The sequence below is a fragment of the Eptesicus fuscus genome, chromosome 6, assembly GCF_027574615.1.
Source record: "Eptesicus fuscus isolate TK198812 chromosome 6, DD_ASM_mEF_20220401, whole genome shotgun sequence".
Classification (NCBI taxonomy): Eukaryota; Metazoa; Chordata; class Mammalia; order Chiroptera; family Vespertilionidae; genus Eptesicus; species Eptesicus fuscus.
In genome coordinates, this window is record NC_072478.1 from 104147319 (window position 1) to 104174116 (window position 26798).

A 26798-nucleotide genomic window follows, 5' to 3' on the forward strand; every position below is an offset into this window, starting at 1 on the left:
CTCTTCAATCAAATTTATGAAACATCTTCTATGGTGGGCTGCTTCTCTAGATAGATTGATCTCATTCATGTATTGATTCTTAATAGCTTTGTTCCCATTTTAGCTAAGGTTTTGGGAGCACATATATTGCAAATCTGGTGTAATACATTGATTAAATGCATGTAAATCATTAGCATAGCACCTGGCATGTAGTAAAATTAAAATATTTAGAGTGTCATTTTTTTGGTTAGGAATATTAGTGTTAGAAGATTTATAAGGAAAAAAATACAAGGGATTAAGAAGAATATATAAAAATTGTGGCTGAACATGCTTTCTATGTTTATTGTTAATGTAGATAACCTAAAACTTAACTATATTCACTTTTAAAAGCAATCTCTTCACATCTTAATTCATTTTCAGTTTATAACTGAAAAGAAAAGCCTAATACATTGTGTTGTTTTATATTCGTTATTCAGTTTTAAGACTTTAGGAACTGTAAGGAACTCCCTATCCACCATAAATAGTCTATTCCGGCTTTAAACCCTTTATATCTAGCTACTCGGCTTGTTTAGCAGTAACTTCCAGAGCTTTTCTTCCAAGCCTCTCTGAGTTGAAAGCCATTTCTTGTTTTGTTTGGATACAATTGTCTAAGAGCTGTTTATTCTCTTTCTCTCGTGAACATTTGAATTTCAACTATGATAATTATTGTAGAACTTGTTTTGAAATTTTCAAGTAATCTCAAAGCTTTTGGAAAAACACGGGGTTTACATCCTAAATAAGTAACAAGAGGAAAGACTCAGAGTAGCCTCCCAGCTTCCGCAGCCTAGATTGGAAGGACTTTGGAGTTTGCACATACAAGATAAAAAGGGCTTACTCATCGGTGGGGTGAATCACTGTTGTTGGGGTTATTTTTCCATTCTCAGTCATCAGTTCATCAGTTTTCATACTATGCAGTGGCCTTCATATACTACACATGTCTTTTAAAGGTATTGCCAGTATAATTCAACAAATAATAATTGATAACTGTGCAAAGAATGCTGTAGTGCACATCCTAGGGGAGCATTCAATGTATTGCTGGGTTATTTGTTGTAGAGATTTTTTTGACGGGGAATCCTGGGATTCTAAATATATAAAAAAACAAACACGTTTTCTAGCTACTTTTTGGATACATATTAGTGTGCCAGGGCCACCATAACAAGTACCAGAGACTAAGTGGCTTAAGCAGAAATTTCTTCTCAGCACCAGAGCCTAGAAGTCTGAGTTGATTTCTTCTGAGGCCTCTTTCCTTGGCTGGTAGACAGCTGTCTTCTCTCTGTTTGCATGATTTTCCTCTGTGCTGGTCTGTGTCCTAATATCTTATACACATATTGGAATAGGGCCCACATTGCCTTCACCACACCATTTAGAACATTCTTGAATCATGTTAGTACTAAACATTAAATTATTGAGGACTTTATAAATCAAAACTAAGAAATAAAAATAAAAGTAGATGAACATATAAATAATATTCATTTTAACCCCGATGGGACTAGAAGATTTTTATTTAATAATAGCATGCATTTTTGAAATCTTTTAATAGTGTACTCTTTGGTAATTAAAGGAAAATTCTGAGCAGTTTATTTCAGCTGACTTAGCTAGAAGTTTTCCAAATGTAGATTTCTTTAAACATATTTAAAGTAGTTTTTTTACTTGAATACTTCCTTGCATGTTTGAGAAACATCAAAAATATGCAACACTTGATAATCATGAGATTGGAAATCTGTCTGGCAAGACAGGTTCCTCAGGAAAGTGGTGAGGATCTACTGTGTTAACAAGTATTTCATCATAATGTGTTTGCACCAAGTATACTTGGCAGTTGGTGAGGAAGAGGTGCTGCTACGTCTTTCGTCCATAAGATGAAGTGGCACCATTGACCATTCTGTCAATGTCTGGGTTCTGGTTACACACGTGTGTTCACGTTATAGAAATCTTATTGATCTGTACGTTTGTGATTTGTGTACATTCCCCTATATATGTCACATGTCAAAATCTACATTAAAAATAGCGTATAATGTTAACAGCATTATAATAAGTAGAACTCATACATTTAAACATATTCATTTTCTGTTTTCTAGAATGACATTGTTTTTATTATTTTGGTACTCATTTATATTAATTTCCCTATTTGAATGGGCAGTTTTTATAATTATAAATATTGTATGCCAGTAACTGATTTTCCCTTAATGTGGGAAAATGTTTCTAAACAGTTTTCAAGATTTAATATCAGCATTTAAGCAGCTTAATTTTGTGGTACAAAATCAAAGTTTGAAAGTACCATTTGAATACTTTAAGAGTGTTTGAATTTGCTTTTGATCTGTAGCCTTTATTGTTCCTGAAACTATATTTATTTTTTAAATAATGGAAGCTATGAGATTTTAATATTAGTTCTGTAACTTTTAAAAGCCTATACTTTTCAAATATATTTTCACAGAAATCCAAGCAACATCAGTTAACTTTTTGAGATCAGCAGAACCCAGATTTTCAAATCATTAGTTTCCCCAAACTCCCGTGCAGTTAGTTGTATGAATAGAATGTTTTTGGACAAGCATCTGCTTTTGTGCTCTTTGTCTTTCTGACCTCCGTCAGGTTGACAAAGTAAAAGACTACCTTTCCCTTCTCCAAACAAGGCCTAGTAAAGGACACCCTCACCGCGGAGGGAGATTTTATGCTGTTTTAGTCCATTTGCCCAAGTACTTTGGTGTAATCCAGTGTTTTCTAGTAATGGTAGAAATGTATTTTGCTTAAGATGTAATTCCATTTTGGAGAAGATGCATGTGGCACCTCTAAGTTACACTTCTAACTCAGTTATAACTCCGCTTCCTCCTGTGTAAACCTCATCTCCAGCCCAGACCCCCCGGCTCCATCTGCTTTTGTTCTGGGCGTCTTTCCCTGAGCATCGCAGTACCCGTCTGCAGCACCACCACTCTGCAATGCCTTGCTCTGATTTTCTTGTAAGGTCCACCTCAAATGCTACTCAGCCCTCTCTCTGCCCCTTAAATCAAGACCAATTGTTCGCCCTAGCCGGTCTGGCTCAGTGGATAGAGCATCGATCGGCCTGTGGACCAAAGGGTTACAGGTTCGATTCCAGTCAAGGGCATGTACCTTGGTTGCAGGCTCCTCCCCAGCCCAGGCCCTCGTTGGGGCACGTGCAGGAGGCAGCCAATCAATGTGTTTCTCTCACATCAGTATTTCTCTCTGTCTTTCCCTCTCTCTTCCACTCTCTCTAAAAATCAATGGAAAATATCCTCGGGTGAGGATTAAAAACAACAACAATTGTTCCTCCTCAGTTTGTTCCCATTTCACCTGTCACCTAACTACCATAGCAAATAGGCACATGACATTGTCAGTGTTCACTTACGTGGCCGTGGAGTCAGGGCTGGGTGTGCTTACCCACAGTGCCCAGCAGTGTGAGCATTCAGGAAACATTTGTTGAATAAAACAGGTATTTGGACAGGCTGGGCTTATAAATGCCAGTTTTTTTCAGGGAAGGCGTTTTCTCAAAAGTGTTCTGATTTAAAGTTCATGTTGCCATTCCTGAGTATTCAGGGAAATACATATAATTATATGAATATACTGCTCTTCCTGGCTGCCACCTGCTTGGTGATAAAATGCCAAACTTTATACTTGTTTAAAAATATATATTGATTTTTTTACAGAGAGGATGGGAGAGGGATAGAAAGTTAGAAACATCGATGAGAGAGAAACATCGACCAGCTGCCTCCTGCACACCCCCTACTGGGGATGTGCCCGAAACCAAGGTACCTGCCCTTGACCGGAATCAAACCTGGGACCCTTCAGTCCACAGGCTGATGCTCTATCCACTGAGCCAAACCAATTAGAGCTAAACTTTGTACTTTTCAACATTTGGGGTATAGTGGAAGATTTGATTAGGGTCAAGAAACCTTTGACCAAAAGGAAGTTTATAAATTGCCTAAAGATTTCATTTGTTATGGTATTCTTTATTAGGGATTAATTGAGAGTAGTATACAATTGCTATTTCTCCTGTCATGGTGAAATAGCCAAGAATTAAATTTTGTGATATTCATTAAATTGCTAGTTAGCAAGGAATTTTGAGAGAAAAGAAGATTAATATGGTAGTTGGTTTAGATCACGTGACATACTCCTTTAGTTTCATACTAGTTTGGACCTTGAGTGACAGTTACAACAAAAAGCTTCCCTCAAAACAAGTATCCTTGAAGAACTTAAAAAAAGAAAGTATAAGATTGACCTCTCACCATCCAGATTCTTTGTTTTTGAGACAAAATTATATATAGCCAATCTTTCAATTATAAAGCTAGTAGATGAAATCACAATTGATCCTTTTGACAATGTTTGAAAGGTTGTGTGTTTTTTTTTTCTCATTTGACATGCAGCAAGGACATATGGGCGAAGGAGAGGTAACATTATTGTTTCTAACTTCTGAATGTATAGTTGTATTTGGAGAGGATCCAAGTTTGCTCAATTTCTAATCCTCATGGGGCAGCGGGTGGGGGAATGAAACCTAGGCTTGATTCATACATACTTTATTCATTGTAGTTAACATTATAGACATTCTCATTTTTAAGGAGTCAAAATGGTAGAATTTAGATTTGAACCAAAATAATTTCCCTATATTATATTATAAACTCAACTTATTTATATCTAAAGATTTGTTTTCTTTTTTTTTTTTTTCTTTTCAAAGGAATTTCTTAGGAGAAAAAAGTTAAGATTCTTTAAAAAGGAAAATATAGCCCAAATCATCTCAAAATACCTGAGTATATTGGAAGTTCAATTATACTTGAATACCTGTTCTACTTTTGTTTAACCAAGTCAGCAAAACGCATTAGGTTTAAAAGGAGATTAGCTATATAAATAGCTAATCCTATACATTTGAAACATTGGGGGAAAGCTCTAGAAATTTTAGAGAATTTTAAAGAGTCAGCTCCGCTTCAAAATGTAAGTGATTTTTGAAGATCATTCAGGAAATAGCCTCCAATTTTATAGTCATTTTTTAGTCTTCATTATATAACTCTGAGCTGTGATTTTACAGGATAACAAATACACTGTTGTTATTTGTGTTTAGTAGTGAAGGTTGGAAGGAGAAGTGTGGCAACCAGAGGACATTGGAATGTTTTCGGGAAGGAAGAGCACTTGAGAGCATTTCTGCAGGACCCGTTAACGAGTTCCTTGTGCAGGACCTAGACGTGATTGGCAGCCTGAGCAGTGGCCAGTGCGGGGGAGACGCTGCACTTACTTTAGCTGTGTTTTGCTCATGATTTCAAAGTTTGAATTGTGCTATCAGGTCAATGTGGGAAGAATACAACACTTGGCATCCCTGGTCTATTCTGCTTATGTATTTTAGATGATATGATTTTCAACATCAAACTTAATGACTAGTTGTTAGAATTAGATAGCACTGTAGCAGATTATTACTCAACTGAAAGAACGTATGTCTTTAGCATGCCTAAAAATCTTAAATTCTCTTAGACCAGACAGTGAAGTCAGATAATAGCATTTAATGGGTTTAGTTGTATCCCATTAGTTAATGTAACTCAGATGAGTGCTCACCTTAAAAATCAACACGTTCATTTTAAGGACATTCTTAGAGGAGATTGTGCAGGCCATGTTATTGTTGTTTTCTTTAAAGTTTTAGTGATCCAGCATCTGACAGTCGAATCTAATACTCAGTGTACATGTCTAGGTTGCCAGTGGCCAGGGGCCCTGCCAAGGCACTGCTGTGCGCTGCCACCTGCTTCCAAAGGAGTGCTCTCTCCTGCTGTACTTCCACCCACCTCACTGGAGTTTCTGGATCCCAGAGGGATAGCTGAGCAGCCCTCTGTTTAACCATGTCCTTTCTCTCTGACTCAGTTGGGACTTGAAGGTGATGGGGGTTCAAGAGCATATCGCAGTGGTGCTATTGGTTGTTCAGTGAGAAAACGAAAAGCCGCAGTTTTATTGAATCAGCTGCTTGCCTTGTTTGTTGTGCAAGATAACCAGTGGCCTGGAACATTTTCTGTTAGCTTTCTCCCTGCTCTCTATTCCAGGTCAGTCTTCACTGTTTCCAATGGAAGATGGATTTTTGGATGATGGCCGCGGGGATCAGCCTCTTCATAGTGGCCTGGGTTCACCTCACTGCTTCACTCACCAGAATGGAGAAAGAGTGGAGCGATATTCTCGCAAGGTGTTTGTGGGCGGATTGCCTCCTGACATCGATGAAGGTATACTTAGAAAGAAGCATCCAGAGCCCAGTGCCCAGACTGTGGCACACAGTAGGAAACGCATAGATAGAGGTTACTCTTATAACAGCAATCTTACCTGGCTCCAGGTATTCCGATTTGATTGCATTGTTCTCTTCTCGTATCTTCCTGTCACAGCCTGTAACATTAGTTCACAGAAGAAAGGGGGGTGGGCAGGACTTTGGGAACCAGCAGAAACAAATGGTGAGACTAAAGGGAAAGGAGCGGACATCACGGAAAACTCAAGGACTCTGTGGTGGGAAGACAAAGTGCTACCTGCATTTTTGTCTGTGTGCTGCCTTGGCCAGATTCAGTTATGCAGTTTCCAAAAGATGTAGACTCATTGCGGAAGCTGGTGCAGGCTGGAGTCTTTAATGCATGCCAGAGGTGATGAGGAAATGTCATATTGGTGGGTAACACAACACCAAGTTGGCAGAGATCAACTTGACCAGGTGATGAAGCTGCACCTGCCCGATTAGGACAGGATGGCGTAGTATTGTTACGGTGGGAATCCTGTTTAGAATGCACAGCCTGCGTACGGTCACGGGGAAGCAGTACGGACAGGTGAGCATCGTCTACACAATAACTGGCCTGCGTACTTTAAAACTGTCAAGCCCGTAAAAGACAAAAAAGAATGAGGGTCTGTTCCAAATTGAAGAAGATGATGCCCTAAGGGACATGATGTCCAAATACTGCACGTGTTCTGGATCAGAAAGGAAAAGAGATGCTGTTGGCATAAAGTCTGTGATGTGGGCATTGTATCAGTACTGACTTCCTGATCGGGAGTGCTCTGTGGTAGTACATAAGGAAGTGTCCTTGTTGAGCAGGTCACAACAGATGCATTATGGGTCATAGAGCATCATGTCAGAAAACGATGATAGGTGTAGGTAGACAGGTAAATAGCTTGACTCATGTAGACGTGCAGGTAGGAGGAAGGGAAGAGGCAAATGTGCACAATATTAACAGTTGGGGAGGCTAGATGAAGGGATTCGGGAGTTGTTTTTTGTTCTTTTTTGGGGGGAAGTTTTTTGTACTGCTCTGTAAATAGGAGATTTGAAACTGTCTTTTCTAAACTAATTCCCAAAAATGATCACAAAAATATTGAAATCTACTATTTTGCTTTGTTGTTTATTAGATGAGATCACAGCTAGTTTCCGTCGCTTTGGCCCTTTAATTGTGGATTGGCCTCATAAGGCAGAGAGCAAATCCTATTTTCCTCCGAAAGGTAATTCTCAAGATTCAATATACACGTACATTTATCCTTTTATTGTTTAATGTTTAGCATTTTCATAAATGTTTACCTTCAGTGTAAAATTTCCCATTGTTAAACTTCTATTTTCCCAAATGCATCTTTAATATTTCTACCTAATATGTACTTTCAATTCAAATTTAATTTTACTCTAAAAGATGTTTCAAGGTATCAAACTGAAGTTAATGTTGATATTATCAGACTGTAGGTAGGAATATTGTTTTAATTAAAAAGAAATTGAACTCCTTTTCCCTTCATTAGTTTTAGTTTATATTTCCTTTCTCTTGAAGAATTGCAAAAAATAAAATAAAATAAAAAAATTAGGAGAACATCTAAGCCTTTTCCCCCCTTTTCACCAGGCTATGCTTTCCTGCTATTTCAAGATGAAAGCTCTGTCCAGGCGCTCATTGATGCGTGCATTGAAGAAGATGGGAAGCTCTACCTGTGTGTCTCAAGTCCCACCATCAAAGACAAGCCGGTAAGTGCATCCCAGCATGAGAATAGCTTCAGGTTTCTGCCTCCAGCTCTACTCTGTTTGAAAAAGCCACAGCATCTTGATGTTTCTGTTCATTGACACGTTAGTAAGCAGACTGGGAATGGAGTTTGTTACTGTTGTCAAGCTCCTAACATTGACATTCTGTATGTTTGTGCATGTTATCTGGCCATTGAACTTTTGAGTAATTAAAATATTGGTAAATCTTTACTATTAAAAGACCTCACTTGATAATACATTTGATAAAGTAGCCGCGTTTCCTCTGAATAATAGATTTAGCTTCTAATAGGCAATTAAATGTTCACATTTGTTCAGTTTACTCTCAAAAATGAAATGAAGGGTTAGGATACACTATTTTTAAATCTTTTCTAGTTTTACAGCTTTATTGCTTTTAATGATGTGAATTCTTGTTTTAAAAATATAAAATACCCTGCAACCATTTTAAACATTTCCCCCCACAAGTTGTCTGTACCGGGAATGAGACATTTGGGTTTGCACACTCCCCAGGTGCAGATTCGGCCTTGGAACCTCAGTGACAGTGACTTCGTGATGGATGGTTCACAGCCTCTCGACCCACGAAAAACTATATTTGTTGGTGGTGTTCCTCGACCATTGCGGGCAGGTATGACTAAACAAAAGGCCTTCCTCACCCTTTAGCATAAGACGTATTTTATAAAGGCTTCTCAGGATACATTCTCCCATAAGCATTTGAGTTCATGTCTAAGAGTGAGCGTTCTAGAATCAGTGTCTGGGTTTGAATTCATGTGCTCTGCTCTCAATTAATCGTTGAGTGACCTTGGACAATTGCTTAATTTCTCTAATTCTCAATGTCCTCATCTGTCAGATGGAATACTAAGTGTATGTCCTTTATGTAGAGCTGTTTTGAGGCTTAAGTGAGATAGCCATGCAGGATGCTTAGTGCAGTTCCTTATAATGCCCGTGACCATCACTCTCATCATCGTCGGAAAATAAACAACCCCTTCAAGAACAGATGCTGGATTGCGATGGTTAGTGTTTGTTTCCCATGTCCTCGTTTGCTTATCAGCTGCTTGCTGGGCTCTGAAATCTAATACGGTTCTCAGCAGTGGATCGTGTTTTTAGCATAGTACTAACAGAAGAAATTTCATCCCCATCAACTCATTTGAGGTTTGGTAGTATAAGTACGATAAAGATCAGAAAATGAACAAGAATGCAGTTTCAGAATTGTAACATATAATGGAGAAAGTGATACATTCGTTATTTCAAGTTTTTATAAGAGAAATTGGCAAATAGCTAGCCTCTGGGGAAAGGTCACAGGATTTTGATGGAAAAAGCCAGAAGGGCCTCTAAACAAAGAGCTTACCAAATCAGTTTTCTAGTGTTGAAATGATTATTTATACTAAGCCAGACCTTGTTAACCGGTAAATATATGGCAGCAACGTGGTATAGACCAGGGTGCCAAGCCCAGCAGTGCCACTCCACCTCCTGTGACCTTGGACTGGTTGATCATCTTCTCCGTGCCTCAGTTTCCCCAAGAAGTTACTGCCTACTTCATAGGGTTGCTGTGGAGATTAAAAGAGAACATAAGTAAAATACCTAGCAGAGCCCTTGCCCTTAGTTAAAAGATAAATGGACAACTGGTTATAATAACGCTTGATTGAATAATTATAATGATATGAGTTCAGAATGCAGATGAGCTGCTTTTGATGAAACCCTTGGTGAGCCAGCTGAGTTTTCCTGATTTCAGATCCCCTCTCTGCGTTTTTCTTATTTAGTGGAGCTTGCCATGATAATGGATCGGCTGTATGGAGGCGTGTGCTATGCTGGGATCGATACCGACCCTGAGCTGAAATACCCAAAAGGAGCCGGGCGAGTCGCCTTCTCTAATCAACAGAGTTACATAGCTGCTATCAGTGCCCGCTTTGTTCAGCTGCAGCACGGAGAGATAGATAAACGGGTAAGTCCTAGACTACATTCTGGAACGTTCTAGAAATGGCCCTCTACATGTGTCACTACCAAGATTGGATGGGGGAATTTTATATGACCATAAACTGACAGCTGACAGTTATGCCTGTAGGACCTCTAGGTGTATGTTCTAGAATACATGTAGGAATTTCCTAGGAATTGCTTCTGTATCCTTGTTTGAGTAGCCTACCCAGAACCCTGTATCAGTTTACTTGTCAATTTAATTTTTCCTAAGCTATCACTTACATCCACCCATTCATTTCTTCAGTTAGTCAGTCATTCAATATTTACCAAATCCTTCACACTATGTTTTAGCAAGTATACGAACATGAATGCCCTTGAGGTCTCCTGACTTTTTTTTTTCATCCTGGGACGTTGTGAAGACCTCAGTGAGCCCTATTTTCCAGTGCCCTGTGTGACAAATGATTGAGTAAGTTGACTTGTAGGTCTGCATGCGTTACAAGTATTTCCTTATGACAGATTAAGTAGAAGAAGGCACAGTCTTTTCATCTGTGGCCTGTCCTGCCTGCAGCGAGGTAGGAACCGGCAGCATTGTGTTCAGCACCTCACATTCCTCTTTGTGGGGTTCCTCTTCCGAATCAAAGGGCTGGCGAAAACCACAAAGATAGCTTTTCCCTCTTCTTCCTACTGGATTTGAAACGTTCCATTATGTATCTTACTTCTTTGCACTCACAGATTCATTTCTTATCTTTGTATTCCATGCATTCACCAAATGGTTTCGTGCCAAGGACCAGACGTCCCTGTCCTCGGAGTTCATGGTCTGGTAGATAGTGGGGCCTGTGCCGACTGCAGTGGGCACACGGTCTGTCCCTAGTTTGAGCTGAGATAAGAATGTGCAGAGTGTGAAGCGGCCGCGCTGGGAGCGGTGCTGAGGTCAGCTGACTTTTCTCAGTCCCTGTGGGTGCGGAGGAAACAATGAGCTGGTTTGCATTCATGTGGGCTCCTTGTTTCATGGCAGATGGCACCTCTCCGAGGCCTGGCTGGGATGCCCAGCGCTCTCCAGTCGGCGTGTAGAATTCACCCAGGCAGTAGTGGTTTACACAAACTGCTCATGCTTCAGGTCATGTGTATTCTGTGTCAGAGGCGGTACTGACTGAGGATCATAGTGCCGTCATGCTGAGCCGCTTGAAGAGAAGGGTGTAGATTCTGTTGTGAGGATGGAGGAAGGTGCAGTGTTAGCCACAGTGGATGCTGCCATGCCTCCTGTGTTTGATTCACACTAAAAAATGAGGACATCTGAGCTCCACGGCCTCATTCCCACACAGGTGTCAGAGCTGTGCGGTTAGTCGTTAGAAATCCAGACTTAATTTTTACTCCTCTGATCCAGTTCTTCGACCAGTGCTCGTGCCTCTGTAGAGATCTGGAGTGGCCTCCTAGTGCCTGCCCCTCTGTGTCCCTGTCACCCTTCTCCTGTTGGTCCCGGCTCCCCTCTGTCAGAACTGGATGGCACCGGTGTTAACGACGATCTGGTATAAGGGAGTGTAAGGGAGTTTCAGCCACGAGTCCAAGACTAAAAACAACCACGCTCTTCCCACGGGCTAAGTAATAGCCAGGTTATTTTTAATCCCCGAGAGGCTCAAATGACGGGCGGCCTATTGAGCATTGGAGCAGGCCCAGTTCCCAAATGCACCGTTGGCTTTTGGCCTCAAGTAACCCTTCCTACTGACTAGAGGACGCAGGGCTGGAGATGGTGAGGGATGTAGCTGCGTGTGGGTTCCCGGAGTAGCAGCTTTGCAATTCTAATCAAGATGTGTGCGCTGTGAACAGAAGCCACAGCCTGGCTTGAGTACCGCTCAGAAGCCGCCACGGAAGTCAGGGTTTGACTAGCGAAGGGCGATTTTGTGGAGCGGGGAAGCTCTTAGTTGGGTTTGTTTAAACCATAATTCCACATATAATGAACAGCCAAATCCACTAATTAAAATGCTGATGTGTGTCTGTGAAAATTCTCCTGGGGGGTTAATTTCATAATGCTCAGCTGCCTTCACTTGATTTCTGTGGAATTCTTTTTGCCTTTGAAAAGTGTTGATTTAATATGACAAAAATGTAAAATGCTGACTATAAAAACCTGACGGGTTCTTAAAAGATGGACTCTCTTAATTTCAGTAAGAGAATCTGGGCACCTTGGCCCAGAGTCGTTCAGACAGGGACGGAAGTGCGTGCGCACAGTGAGGAGGGGTGAGTGGCCTGGCACTGTCACGGGAAACGTAACCTCCTCCCTTTTCCTTTGGCTGCAGGTGGAAGTGAAGCCATACGTCTTGGATGATCAGCTGTGTGATGAATGTCAGGGGGCCCGTTGCGGGGGAAAGTTTGCTCCATTTTTCTGCGCTAATGTTACCTGTCTGCAGTATTACTGTGAATATTGCTGGGCTGCTATTCATTCTCGTGCCGGCAGGGAGTTCCACAAGCCGCTGGTGAAGGAGGGCGGGGACCGTCCTCGGCATATTTCATTCCGCTGGAACTAGAGGAGAACTACAGTGCTCATTTTCAGGCCTCAGAATAAGTGCACTCTTCTGTTCATTCTGCCCCTCCTCCGCCTCTTCACGCTGGCATGCCCTCTGTAGCAGTCTAACTTAACAATAGTATAATGAAACAATGGCCTATAATAGAGGTGGTTTGTAGATTCTTGTGTCACTGAAAACAATATGTATGAACTCCTTTTTCCTATCGCCATCATGTTGCCTGGAAGTTTTATTCTCCTGCTGGAGAGCAAGAGGATCCATACTTCCCGCAACATTTTCTTAGAGGAGAGAGAGAGAGATTAAGAGAGAAATGAAATGATAGAGTATTTTGGGTTTTTAATTAAATTATTGTTAATAATATAACATATAAGAATACTTTTATTAAAATAACCATGCAACAATAACACTATTAGTCTATCCTGACACAGCTTGTCTCCCGGGAAACGCTTTTTCTTTCTTTTCTTTCGTCTTGTTGCCTCACTCTGTTTCCATCCCCTTTCTATTCTTTCACAGGCAGGGGAGGAAGTTAACAATTACTAACAGGAAATAGCATGCTAAAGCGAACACAGATGCATGAGCAAGATTGAAGCGGCCTCTCACTCACGGGAAGGGTTCAGAGGCCGAATATAATTTCATTCTGCCTCGGAGTTACTTCCACATCCGAAGCAGTCAAGTAGGCAGAACTGGGTTTGTTTTCTTTTCAGCAATTGCGAACATGTAGAATGTAAAAACTGGGGAAACGGACTACTGCGGGGAGTGCACTTATTTATTGTTAAACTTACTTAGCTGGTCCCAGCCCTAGGAAACTACCGAAGCTAGAGTAACGACAGCTGGTGGGAAAGCAGCATTTCCTCTCCCGGAGGACAGCATCCGCATTTCATTTCTGATGCTCTGTATAAACTCTCCCAATTACTAACACTCGTCAGGTGTCAGCCTTTGCTCTCCATTTTGACATTACCTCAAGGATGTCCTTTGGATTTTGTGTTAAAATACACTCGTAGCCAAAACTGGAAGACAAAATCAATACACTAATTGGCTGCCGATTGGCTTACTTTTAGATTTAAAGTTACTCTGGGTATCCTGTAATTTAGTTGTAACATAGAAAATGAAAAAAAAAAAAAGTTAAAAAAAAAAAAGTTGAGTAGTTGCAAAGTGTTCTGCACTGTTGAACTAAGTAACTGTGTAAATCTGCAAAGGTCCGTATGTTTATCTTCCTCTTCCTATAAAATAAAATACCGTTACAGTTTCAGAACTGAGCATGGGACATAGTCAGTGTTTGAAGTGCCAACTTCGTTGAGTAATGCATGCTTTATTATAAATAAAATCCTAGCTCGGAAAGGCATTCTTATGTGTGGACAGTATGCTTCAGGGGTGAATTTAAAATTAGTCTCTTGAAGCCCTGCTCTTGGAAGTAACTTTGATTTTAATTGACTTTATCTTATTAAATGCCCTATCCACCATTAAAAAGATTATCATCAGTGTGCAAAACGTTTTCAAAACACATAATGGCAATCTTGCTAGTTGTGCTACCTAACAGTACCATCTTGGATCCTTCAAAACCAAAGACTTGCCCCACACTACGGTGGAACCACCTGGCTGATGCCCCCTCCCGATTGTCCCTAGGAAAAGCAGTCCTTTATTTAATACAGGCTTTAATGAACGCTGCACCTGTGCGGCTCCAAAGGTCAAAATGGAGGCATTTGCTGTCCAGTAGTCCAACACAGAGGGAGCTGCTTTCCGGGCCCCTGCAGAGGCTGGAAGCAGCCACGTGGACGGAGGGTGCTCTCGTGTAGCTGGTCAGGGACTTTCTTTTCTCCTGAACTACATAATCCTAAGTGGAATGTTCATTTGCCTCTTTTTCTTCTTTTAAACGCTTGTAGGCGTCTTGGGGTGTGCTATTGTGCTGTTCCTACTCAGTAAACAGGTGTGATGAGTTAACAAGAAATAACACTGTTTGAGAACTAGCTTTGAATAATAATTTTTCCCTTTGTACATGACCTGCTGAATTTCGGTACAGTGTTTTTGTAGCTAACTTATTTTGTCATGCACATAATGTATATTTGTTATGCACTACTTTTGTATATCTTGTTTTTCCAACAGTGAACATTTTTAGGCACACTTTTCACTGACGGGATATCTCTTTATGCAATACCTCAATTTTTCATATTGCAAAGAGTAGCTTTTTGTACTTTTATTACTGAGAGATCTTCATATACTTCATTTTTTAATATAAATAATTTTAATAAATTTTATTTTCTTATATTCTGCTTTTTATACATTTCAGTGCTCTGCATACATTTTGAATTATGGATGTTGTGCACTGGCAATGCTATTTTAGAGTCTGCAGAAAAGAGAAAGCATGTTGCTTAAACATCCTTCCCAGCACCAGCTGTTGGTGGACCTAGAATTTAAGAGATAGTCTATGTGAAGTCACAAATTAATGAAGAAAATTCGCATGAAAATGACAGATAACACTGTAGTTCCTAAAAAAAAAAAATTAAATGCATAAGCATAGGGTAGAAATTTAAAATGACAAAATTGTCTACAGCTTCTTACTAAGTTTTTAAAATTATTCATAACGCAGACATTTTTTGGTGAATGTTTAGCCATTTTTAATATTAATAAATTGATGTTAAGTGTTTGATTCAGAGATGTCTGCTCTTTTAAATTATATATAAAGGAAAAAACCAGCCTGCCGTGGGACAGGTGTGTAATGTTAGTATGCATGACTAATGTAAGAAATCGCTATTCTACTAATATTTACTTGTGATTGTGTGACAAGTGTGTTTACAGATTATTTGGTTACACTTCAATTTACAGGGCATAAACAATGATTATCTATTACTCTGAACTTTATCGATTACATGTCCTTCAGATTACATGGGATTGTAGTTGGGAGTTACCATGTAACTCAAAACATAATTAACATGTAATTAGTTTACAGATTTTAGGGTATCACTTCAATTTACCAAGCATGTAGTTCTAGCGCACTAGCATGGCACCAGCCATGTACTTACAATGTAGTTACAGAGTAATTACATGGTTATTTTTGCAATGTAAAATAAAGTGTTTCTGATGATTTTCTATGTAAAGGAGCCTCTCCCCCCCCTTCTGGTCCCCACGCTTTGGTATAATATACACACTTCTCCATACACAGACCTCTGCAGAATGCAAAAGAAAACTTGCAGTGAATGAATTTAGCATTTGATGAGAGTGCTGTTGGAAAGACTTGATAACTCACCCCTTTTGTTTTGAAGAGTTGAATCTTCTGTTAAAAGGTGATTTGAAACTTGAATGTGATGAATTGTGGCAAGTTAACTTCAAGTTATGTGCAATACTTATTTCAAACTTTTGAAAGATCTTTGCAGTGTAATTCTTTGTTTTTAATTGCAGACATTTAAAAATGTCATTTTCTACTGTTAAGAGTAATCCTCTTTCTTGTTGGTGTTTCTAAAGAAAAGAATCAGAAATCAATCTTTCTACTAATGTAAATTTGAGATTATTTTTAAAAATGGAATAAAAGAGGTTTTGGTCATTTGCTTTATTTTATTATCTTATTTTAAAGCTACTGTGACTGATAGCATTGTAAGAATTGGGACAATATTGTATTCAACTGTTTTATTTTTTATATTTTTAAAATTTAAAGTATAATTAGTTTTTATAATTTTCATCAGATTTTTGTTATATTTTTTGGAAGTGAAACTTTTAGCAAGTGGGTGTCTAGTTTTTACTAATCCCTAATGTTTTTTTTTCCAGTGTATTGCTCATATTATCAGAAGGAAAAGTTATTTAAGTATGTCAGTTAATTGTACTACTTGGCTGAATTTCCATATAGTTTTTACTGTGTATGGGGAGGTTGTAGTATTTATTATAGCATTTTAAATAAGGGTAATTCATTTTTTATTAAAGTCATTTTCACGTTAAGTTCCTATTTTTGTATGTTCTACTCTTAAGTTATATAACACAGTTCCTTTTTAAAAAGAGTTCATTTGTTGAAGTGCTAGTGGAAAATTAATGTTATTAAATAGTTTGCAAATGACTATTTATACCAGTATGCATATAATTTTTAAATATTTGTAATGTGAGATGTTGAATGAATAAAACTTTTAACTCAGCTTTCTTTTAATATACTTATTTTCAACATAAGTAGGTTATGCTTCCATGGTTGGGAAAATAACATTTTATAAATATTAAGAATATATTCCTGGGCCACGACAGATGCCCGGTCACGTGAGCACTGCTGGTGAGCTCGCACAGCCACGTGGGCCCAGGAGTGTCAGTTCCCATGCTGCCCCGCACAGGTCTTCTCATCGGGAGTCTGGAGTATGTTTCGAGGCCTTAGACCAGGATCTGCTTCAGGCCAACTGTGCAATAACAGTGAGGGAGCAGGTGTTTGATGGGGAGGTCAGTGTCGGGGAGGTGAATGGAGAGTCTGGATTTCCGCCAAGCTCCCAGAGGCCCCTGGTTAACGTCTCCTTTGACTTTCAGTTCCTCCCTAGATCCTTAGGTCACAGGGTGTGGCCTCGGGGATTCTCACCTCTCTGCCATGTGAGTTGAAAGTCTTATCTTTGTTTTGGTTCAGTAATTGTGGACTGCGGAGTGCTGTAATGTGTCAGTATTTCTATGTCGCACTGCATTTTCAAACTTTCAACAGAAAGTATCACACTGGGGAATTTGGCCCCTTTTTGCCAAATTTAATTTTGGCTCTTTTTTTACCTTGGATAGAGTATTCTTGAGACTAGAAGGAGCAGCAGTTGTCCTGAGACAAACGGACTTCGAGGTCTTCTGCTTCTAAAGTGTCTTTCCCAGTATGCACCTCTTCCCACTACAGCGCTTCCTGAGGGTTGAGCCAGCCGTGCTCACAGCTGGCAATAGCCCCCAGCCCACAGCATTCCAAGGTATCCTGAGGCGGCTTCAGCGCTGAGAGAGAGCGAGCGAGAGAGAGAGAGAGAGGGAGGGAAGGTATTATGAGTCGATTCAGTTTTATTTTAGGAAATATTTATTTTAGGCAAGTGCTGTATCAACTCGAAGTGCCGTAGCAACTATGTGGTGAAGGAACGTGTAGGTGCCATGCTCCCGGCGTCGGGAACCAGAATGGTGCCTCCGGGAGGGCGTGCGGAGCTGTCTGGGCTGAGTTTCCTGTTTACTGTAGTTCCCCTACCCCCCCCCCCCACCCACCCACCGGGAAAGTTCTCTACCCCGTTCTCGGCCATTCTTTTTTTATATATATATATATATATATATATTTTATTGATTTTTATAGGGAGGAAGGGAGAGGGATAGAGAGCTAGAAACGTCGATGAGAGAGAAACATCGACCAGCTGCCTCCTGCACGCCCCCTACTGGGGATGTGCCCGCAACCAAGGTACATGCCCTTGGCCGGAATCGAACCTGGGACCCTTCAGTCCGAAGGCCGACGCTCTATCCACTGAGCCAAACTGGTTTCGGTTCTTGGCCATTCTTAATGATCAAGGTACTTCGTAACCTTGGTTGGTAATGGGTTTGTATCCACACCCAGTTCAGAAAGAAAATGAGTAATTTTTTTAGGGATTTTTTTTTATTTTAATTTATTTATTTATTTATTTATTTATTTATTTTTTTAGTTTGAGAAACACTCCCTTAAAGTGTGACCAAACATCACAGGAAAAGGAAATTCCTGATTTTAAAAATTAAGGGACAAAAAAATTCCTGATTTTAACCAACGAAATGAGTTAAAAAACATTTGCAGGGTCATTTTAATTTTTGACATATGTCTAGTCACCTTAGTAATAACAGAATGATGGACGCAAGAAACGCTAATATTTTTCTGGCTGATTATACTCTTCAGAGCACTGGGATAGTCCTTGCCGCAGACACTGACAAAAAGGAGGCGCTTAGGAGACAAGGCACCTGTCCCCGGGAGTCAGGCCAGAGGCCAGTGAGCGCCAGGGCTCTCGGGAAGGGCCTGCTTGCTTGGTTGGGAGTGTTGGCCCCACTTTCTTTGACTCCAGACTGTTTCACCGGCTCCATCGGGTTTCCTGGTGCCGGGAGCCCCAGAGCCCCACTTTCCTTTCTGTTCTGCAAGGACTCTCCTGGGTCACGTCCGGAGCTGGTGCCATTGTCCACACTGGACTTCACTGGGGTTCCACGCCGCTGCCTACCTCTACCCCCGTCCCATTTCCAGTTCAGCTCCACAGTTTCCTTGCTCCTCACTCCCACCTCGGAAGGAATAAGACCAGTTCTCTGCAGATAAACTGTCACGTTGGTTCACGAAAGCCGTTCTGACTCGAGACTGCCTGGCCAGACCAGCCCTTATTTCTTTTTGTTTTTGCTTGTTTGTTCGAACCCTCACCTGAGGACATTTTCCCCATTGATTCTTAGAATGAGAGGGAGGAAGGGAGAGAGAGGAACATCAATATGAGAGAGACACATGGATTGGTTGCCTCCTACATGCGCCCCAACCGGGGCTGGGGTTCGAAACTGCAACCCAAGTATGTGCCCTTGACCAGGAATGGAACCCGGGACCCTATGGTGCATGGGCCGGCACTCTAACAACTGAGCCACACCAGCCAGGCCTCAGCCCTTCGTTTCTTGTGGGCGCCACAAATCCACGGCACACAGGCAGTCCGCCCCCACCCCATGCACTTCGAAAAGCCCTAAGAACGCAGAGAAGGGACATCTGTGCCCTGCTACGAACTCTCTCTCCGGCGGAACCAAATCGGTCTCCTCTTAGAGGACATGTGGTTTGGCACGCCTGCGTCTTGTTGGGATAGTTTGTTTGAATCTCTTTCTAGTCAAATTGGGTGTCATTGTCGGTTGGCTGGGAAAGAGGTGTCAGTGTGACTCAGTGGGTGACGGGTTGGAAAAGTACAGTTTGTCTCGAGTTTACAGTGAACAGCAGCGTCCAAATTCGGGGTGTGCAGCCCACCTGTGTTTTCTACTGCAGACAATCCCACTCCGTGTCAGCGAAAACGCATGGGGGGTGGGGGAGTGGGGGCGGAGGGGGTGGATCAGTGAGAAGAATGGGTTCTATTTCGGTCAGCAGGGCTGTGCTACCGTAAAAATGTCAATGTGATCAAGCAAATGTCACCGTTTTAAAGAGGTTATTTTCAACTCTCTGCCACCCCCTTCCCACACCAAGAAGAAAAATACATACCCAAGAGCGACCGCCTCAAACCCACTAGAGACATGAGGGCATCGAACACTCGTTCTAAAATAAGCTGCCCAGGAGGAGAGCCGCAGCACCTGGGGTCTGGGAAGCACATGAGGGGTTTCAGGCAGGGCCCCAGGCGACCTGCGGCTCCTCGGGGTGAATGGAGGCGAATTCCCCGCTTGTATTTGGGGGGAATGGAGCCGCCCCGTGTGTTTAACTCGGGTGGAGAGTTTGGCCTGCTGCAGGGGTGTGGGGTGGCCCCGCGGGTCGGGGTTCTCAGCGTTCCTGATTCTGCAATGATGGGGTGCTTTGGTTCTGGAAGAGGAGACATACTGGCTGATCCCGGTGCCGCAGGCACCTGCATTCATGCATTTGCACGGTTATAGCCCATAAGGTACCGCGAGTCCTCACTTAACCTCGTCGTAGGTTCCCTGACTCTAAGCACAACAGTGTCTAAGGACCCCGCTTTCACCACGGGCTCGATGACATAAACAAGCACTAAGCTCCTACGGGTCTCGTCAACATGGTAACGAAACAACATCGAATGAAACGGCGGTGAGGACCTGCGTGCTGAACAGAGTTCAGAACTGTCGCAGCGAGCAGCTGGGGGCCTCGGAAGGAACACACCGGGGATGTGGTGAGGCCTGGAGTGGAGCCCCACCTGCCAAACCCCACAGCCTTGCCCTGCCCACCCCCCTGCCCCTGGAGCAGCAGCGGGCCGCTTGTTGACGTTGGATTTGTTTTTAAAATAAAAGTTTCATTTCAGCCTCATCTGGGTGCACGCTCTCATGTTCGAAGTTGTAGAGAGAGGATGATGAGACAAAGTTTGCTAGGATGGTGAGTCCTGGCGTGAGGCACTTGCTCCCTAAGAACGGCCTTTTGGTTCTGGGATTGGGCAGTGGAGGCCGGGGCGGGGGCCGGGGCAAGCTCTTCGGTCTGTCAGGCCTGAGTGGCTCGGGTCTGCCTCTGCACTTCTCGTCTGCCTCACTGCGGGAAACGAGCTCCGTAAACCCCAAGCTTCCAGAAACCATCATTGTGGAGTGAGAATAATAATCCTATATAATAAAGAGGTAATATGCAAACTGACCATCACACCCTCACAGGATGGCTGCCTACAACCAGGCCGGCAGGGGGGTTAGTGAGGGACGACCAAATGACTGAACAAGCAGGCTGCGTGGGGCGACCAGGCCTGCAGGGGGGGCATTTGGGGGTGACCAGGCCTGTGGGGGTGGGCAGTTAGGGGCAACCACGCCAGCAGAGGGGGGCATTTGGGGGCGACCAGGCCAGCAGGGGGTGCAGTTGGGGGCAACCAGGCCGGCAGGGGGCCAGTAAGAGGTGACCAGGTCGGCAGGAGGGGCAGTAAGGGGCGACCAGCCTGGTGATGGGGGGGGACAATTAGGAGCAACCAGGCCAGCAAGGAGGGGGCAGTTGGGGGTGACCTGGCCCGCAGGGCAGGGCAGTTAGGGGCAATCAGGCTGGCACACAGAGGCAGTGAGGGGTGATCAGGCCAGCAGGGGGGGAAGTTAGGGGTTACCAGGCAGGCAGGCAGGTGAGCAGTTAGGAGCCAGCGATCCAGGATTGTGAGAGGGATGTCTGACTGCCGGTTTAGGCCCGATCCCCAGGATTGGGCCTAAACCAGCAGTAGGACATCCCCTGAGGGGTCCCGGATTAGAGAGGGTGCAGGCTGGGCTGAGGGGAACCCCCCTGCACAAATTTCATGCACTGGGCCTCTAGTTAATAATAATAGCAACAGCAACAGCCACCGTTAGCATGGATGGAGTGCTGACCCAGCTCCAGGGCATCATGCCTCCCCTGTCCCGTGAGATGGGTACTGTCAGTGCTCATCCTAAGGTGGCCAAGATTCAGAACAGTTAACCAGCCTGCAAAGCCAGGATTCAAACACAGGCACAGAGAAGTTGTCCTGAAAGGACGCGTATCACTTTACGAACCCATTGGAACACCATCTCCCTACGCAGCAGCTTGTTTGGCCAGCATGTCTTTAACTATAATGTGACTGCTATTCCTTATGGTCATTACGTCATCCACTAAATTGTCAGGGCAGTGAGAAGTGCTTTGGTTCTGGAAGAGGAAACATACTGCCCTACTGACCAAAGTCACATGGGTGCCAAGAAAGAATGTCTGGATGGACAGGTGGCTGGGTGGATAGTTGGATGAATGGAGCAGGGATGAAGGCAGGGATGGATGGGTGGATGGATGGGTGGATGGATGGGTGGATGGAGGCAGGAATGGATGGATGGATGGATGGGTGGATGGATGGGTGGATGGAGGCAGGGATGGATGGATGGATGGATGGATGGATGGATGCAAGGATGGATGGATGGATGGATGGATGGATGGATGGATGGATGGAGGGATGGATAGGTGGATGGAGGCAGGGATGGATGAGTGGATAGATGGACAGGTGGAAGGTGGATGAATGGACAGGTGGGTGGATGGACAGGTGGATGGGTGGATGGATAGGTGGATGGGTGGGTGGATGGAGGCAGGGATGGATGGGGATGGGTGGGTGGGTGAATGGATGGGTGGATAGTTAGGCAGGCAGATAGCTTTAGATACGTCTATACATATGTATATTCATTGGGTTTTTCTTAGATTCAAGGAAAACCCCACAGGGAGGAAGGGATTGCTTCTTTCTATAGAACCATAATTGAACAACACGTTCTGTGCAGAAATCAAGCCTCTTCTCACGCATCTCATCCTTCACGCCTCTGCACACCCCTGCAACCTCAGAAAACCAGCCTTGCGGCGCAGAGGGCAGGAGAGCTGCCTCGCTGGCGTGCCCGGTGAGCTGTGAAACGGCGCGTGGACATGTGGCCTCTGGACTGAGGTGTCAGCATCACTGGAACAGAGCTCTGCAGAGGATCCGTGGGCCCGATTATCCCTGTGCATATATTTAAAAAGAAAGAAGAAGCGCTGTCGTTTTTAGGCACCGGAGCCCTGGACTGCGGCTCTGGCCACTGCCGCAGCACAACAGCTGTTCCCGACAGAGGCGATGCCACGGAGCCGGGAGGACCGGCGTCGATGTTTGAGCAGAGATTTGCAGCAACGAACGCGCCCTTCCAAGGGAGACATGAAGGCCACAGCCCAACGGAGCCACCGGCAGCTTTTCCTTTGCCATCGAAGAATCCAAACCTAACAAAGACCAAGCACGAAATTCCAGAATCGGAGGGGACGCAAATGGGATCAGATTCAGTCCCCTGAGGCGTCCTACTTCAGTCGGGGTCAGCAGCCCCCCTCTAGGGGAGGGGGATGGGCAGGGAAGGAAGGGGTTCAGGGGGAGAGAGGGAAGTAGAATTCAACTATCAAATGCAATTTTGTATCCAGAAGCCTCCCTTCACACACACACACACACACACACACACACACACACACACACACACACGCCCCATAACCAGGACACAGCCTTTCACGCATGTCACGTCGCAAGCCCATCTCTCCCCGAGCGAGGCGGTTTTGCAGTGACGGAGTAGTCACCATCAGGGAGGAAACGTGGCCTCTTCTTTGGCTTTGCTGATACTTAGTCTATATTGTAACAGTTCCCTTTCCATTACACAGCTACCTGTGGCCTGTGGAGCCCTCTAAGCTGACAGCCGTCAGCGCCATGTCTAGCCCAGCGCAAGTCCTCAATGCCTGTAAACGCTTATTAGGAGCTTCGTGGCTACTGCGCGGTTGCTATAGTTACTGTCCATGCTCTTACAAAGCGTGGGTCCCTGTGCTGGGTTGGGGGCAGGAGTGGGTCCCTGTGCTGGAGGTGGGGGGCAGGAGCCCTCTCTGCCGCCCTCCCACGTGGCATTTTCCTCCGCTGATGCTCGCGATGCCCACCCCATCCGGCCTGCATGAGTTACCATGGTGACGGAGGAAGCCAGGAGACTCAGGCCCAGTGCCCACTGCTCCGTTCTTGCCGTCTTTCTTTCCATCTTAGGAGCAGAGAGTCTCCACGGTGTGTGCTATCCATGTGAGCACCACCGCCCGGGGACTGGTTTCCGGGAGGCTTTCGGAGGAGAATCTTTCTCTTTAGGAAAGAAGCAAGAACAGAGGGATGGAAGTTGGAAATTAGGCCTCGAGTCCCTCGGCTGACAGCTCAATTATGCTGCCTTCTAGGAAGTAGATTATTTATTATTTCCCCTTTGCCCTTATAAGCAGCAAATGTCCGCAGAGGTGGAGCAGGGCAAGGAGGGCCTGGATAGTGGAGGCAACGTGGGTTTTGAAGTCAAGCAGAGTTGGGCTCGTGCCCCAGACCAACCACGGGGGTCACTGGGGTTAGGGACATGGCTCTGGGGTAAGACGCCCAGTGACTTGGACCATGTCAGGTAACCTCTGAGCATCAGCTCTCTCAGCCGGAAGGGGCAAATAATAATCTCTCCATCAGCGGGCTGAGGGAAGGGTTGCACGAAGCAATCACGAGAAAGACACTTGAACAATGACCCTCAGAGACGCCCATGCTCTTTGGCATGATTGTCCCAGATCTGGCCATTTCTGGCCGCTGCTACCCCGGGCAAGTCTCTTCCCTCCCTGGGACATTACGTATACCATCAACCCCACCCTGCCATCTCCGGAGGGAGGGGACAGAGACCCTCAGCTCCCAGGACCGTGGTCAGGAGCAGGTGAGTGACCCGGCAGGGCTGTAGCAGAGCCTCTGGCCGGCACCTTGCTGCGGCCCTCACCCCCTGCACCTGGGGCGGGACAGAGAGCTTTGCCATTGTTTTGCCATGGTCCGGCTGCAACCCCCATCAGCTTCCCTGGGTGTCCCTGCGTGTCCTGGCCTGGGCCCGCCCACCTGGTCTCTGTCACTCTCCGTCTATCTTGCATCCAGCCATGTGGTGTGCATTGCTCACCTTTCCTCTAATTAATGCAATCCCCCTCCGCTGGGGCAGGGTCTTCTCACCGGTTATTTCCTCCGTGAAAAATCACCTGCTGCCCTGCTCCTTCTCCCCACCCACCCCCTTCCCCACTCAACTCAGAGCAGAGCGGCTCCTCCTTTATCCTTTGGGACTTAGCTCACACGTCACCTCCTCCGGGAAGACTTCCGGGATCCCTCTTTCCAAAGCCCCTCTCCCACCCCACACACCGCCATCACAATTGATTTGTCAGCAGCAGCACTCCCTCCCTCGCCTGGCACTTTCCACGACGTAATGATCACTGTGTGTCAGCTCTTTACGGGGTGGGGAGCGGCGGACACACTGTCTTACTCATGCTGTGTCCCCGGACCTGTCCTGTGCCTGGCACATCCCAAGTGCTTAATCCACGTTTGCTGAAGGAGTCACAGGACGCCACGTTCGTTCCCGTTCCTGGCCCTGCTCTCAGGAGGCGGCGGCTGTGCTTCGGGAGGGCCTGGCCGCTAAGGGGCCCGAGCAGGTAGTTCACCAGGGACCTGGAGATCGCTCGGACTCCCCGTAAAGGCTGGGGCCTGGGAGAGGGTTCAGTGCAGGGGTGACTCAGCGCGGAGGAACCTGAGGCTCAGTTCTTGGGTGAACCCCAAACACTCAGACCCGGCGGGAGAAGCGAGAGCACGGTCCCTAGAAAAGCCTCGACCTTTGAACCTTGGGGTCAAGGACAGGGTGAGCGTAGGTGCCCGGGGGTCAGAGCCTGGCTAGGTTGTGGGTGCGCCTCCCAAGCTGGAGCAGCTGGGACCCGGGACCCCGGGGCAGGGAGATGGGGAGCCAAGAGCTGGGTCCTCCTGGTACCCGAGCCGAGCAGCCAGAGAGAGCCAGAGGCCGGAATGGCCTGTGTGTGCGAATTCTCCTTAGTCCGGGGAGACGTCTAGCCAGGAGTCGGCTCCCTCATTTATTCATTCATTTCTTCAACCACTGTTTGCACATGATTAGCCCCGAGGACACGGGGACCAGACAGACAAAGTCTCTGTCCTCTTGGCAGTCACGGTCTGAGAAGGACCTGGATTTGAGCCCTCGGACGTGTGCGTGTGCGTGCGTGTGCGTGCGTGTGTGCGTGCGTGTGCGTGCGTGTGTGCGTGCCTGCGTGCGTGCAGGTGCGAATGTGGCTTTGGTGAGTCATTTCCGCCCTCGGAGCCCTCGTTTAATGTGATCCTACCCCGGCGCAGCGAGCATCGGGAGGAAGCAGGGGACACAGCCTCACGAAGGCGACGCGTCGGTGTGACTCCCGGAGCCGCTGACCTGGCTGGCTGGCGGCCGCCGCGGTGGCAACCGCAGAGGAGCCCGCTGCTCATGGCCCAGCAGGGGTTCCCACGGTCCCGGCTCGGGACACGGCGGGGGCCCCGCCAGCCAAGGCCCTGTCCTGTCGGCAGGTCCGTTGGGGACGGGGACTCAGGCCACCGACAAGCACACACGTGTGAACAAGGACACGCCAGTGCGGAGCGTTCGGAGGAGAGCGGCCTGGGTCATCGGTGGAGACGGCGCGAGGCCCTGTAGCTGGGCCCCGGGAGCGGCTCTGACAGGTGGGATTGGAGATGAGCGCTGAGTGACGACCAGAGAAAAGCCGTGCCGAGGTCGGGGGGCCAGGACTCTGGGCAGAGGGAACCGCGCCGGCCGAAGGCCTGAGGGAGACGAGGGCGGTGGCTGCAGGAGGAGCGGGTGGCGGCACAGCAGGGACCGGCGGCGGGTCAGAGATGAGCGCGGAGAGGCCGAGGGGCCAGCGAGGCAGGGCCTCGGTCGCCAGGGTAGAGACTGGGGATCTTTTTAAAAATAAGATGGAGAGCCACTGAGGAGGAGCTGCGGGGAGGGGGCGTGAGCTGGTTTGGGGTCACCCTGGACACTGGAGACCAGCTCCCCGGGCACGTGAGTGGGGCAGGAGGGCCACCCAGAGGCCATGGCGATGGCGATGGTCTTGGTGAACCAGGACGGTGAGGACGGTGATGTCGGTGGGTGACGGTGGCTTGGGCCAGGCTGCTGGCAGTGGAATGGAGAGAGGTGGGTGCGTGAGGGCTTCACGTTGGAGAGAAGGCGGGGGGCGGAGGGCGGTGAGGAAGATACAGGAAGTGACGGGTCTGGACAAAACCCCACAAGCTCCACTATTTTGGGAGGAAACGCAATGTGCCGCGCAGGACCGACCCCGCTTCTCGGCCTGCGGCAAAGCAAGGCCTCCCGCAGCCACAGGGGACGGGCCTGCTCTGCTGCAGACACGCGGGCCTTCGAGGGCGGAGGGGGGACGGGCCTGCTCTGCTGCAGACACGCGGGCCTTCGAGGGCGGGAGGGGCGGCAGAGGCAGCGTGTGGCCCAGCCCCTCCCTGCCCTCTGAAGCCGCGTGGAGGTTCTTTGCTTCTCTGAGAGGG

General features: G+C 45.8%; 1 protein-coding gene across 7 annotated transcripts in view; it reads left to right on the plus strand.

Moving 5' to 3' along the window:
* The window catches only part of CPEB4 (cytoplasmic polyadenylation element binding protein 4), a 55199-nt gene extending 38685 nt beyond the window's left edge, over positions 1-16514 (plus strand). For all 7 annotated transcript variants that reach the window (XM_028154570.2, XM_008147596.3, XM_054718160.1 and 4 more), the window contains 6 exons: positions 6042-6215; positions 7369-7458; positions 7842-7960; positions 8483-8597; positions 9730-9911; positions 12175-16514. In XM_028154570.2, coding sequence (XP_028010371.1) covers positions 6042-6215; positions 7369-7458; positions 7842-7960; positions 8483-8597; positions 9730-9911; positions 12175-12402 — 908 coding nt within the window. In that variant the 3' untranslated portion in view covers positions 12403-16514. The remainder of the gene's footprint in view (positions 1-6041; positions 6216-7368; positions 7459-7841; positions 7961-8482; positions 8598-9729; positions 9912-12174) is intronic.
* Positions 16515-26798: the final 10284 nt, after the last annotated feature.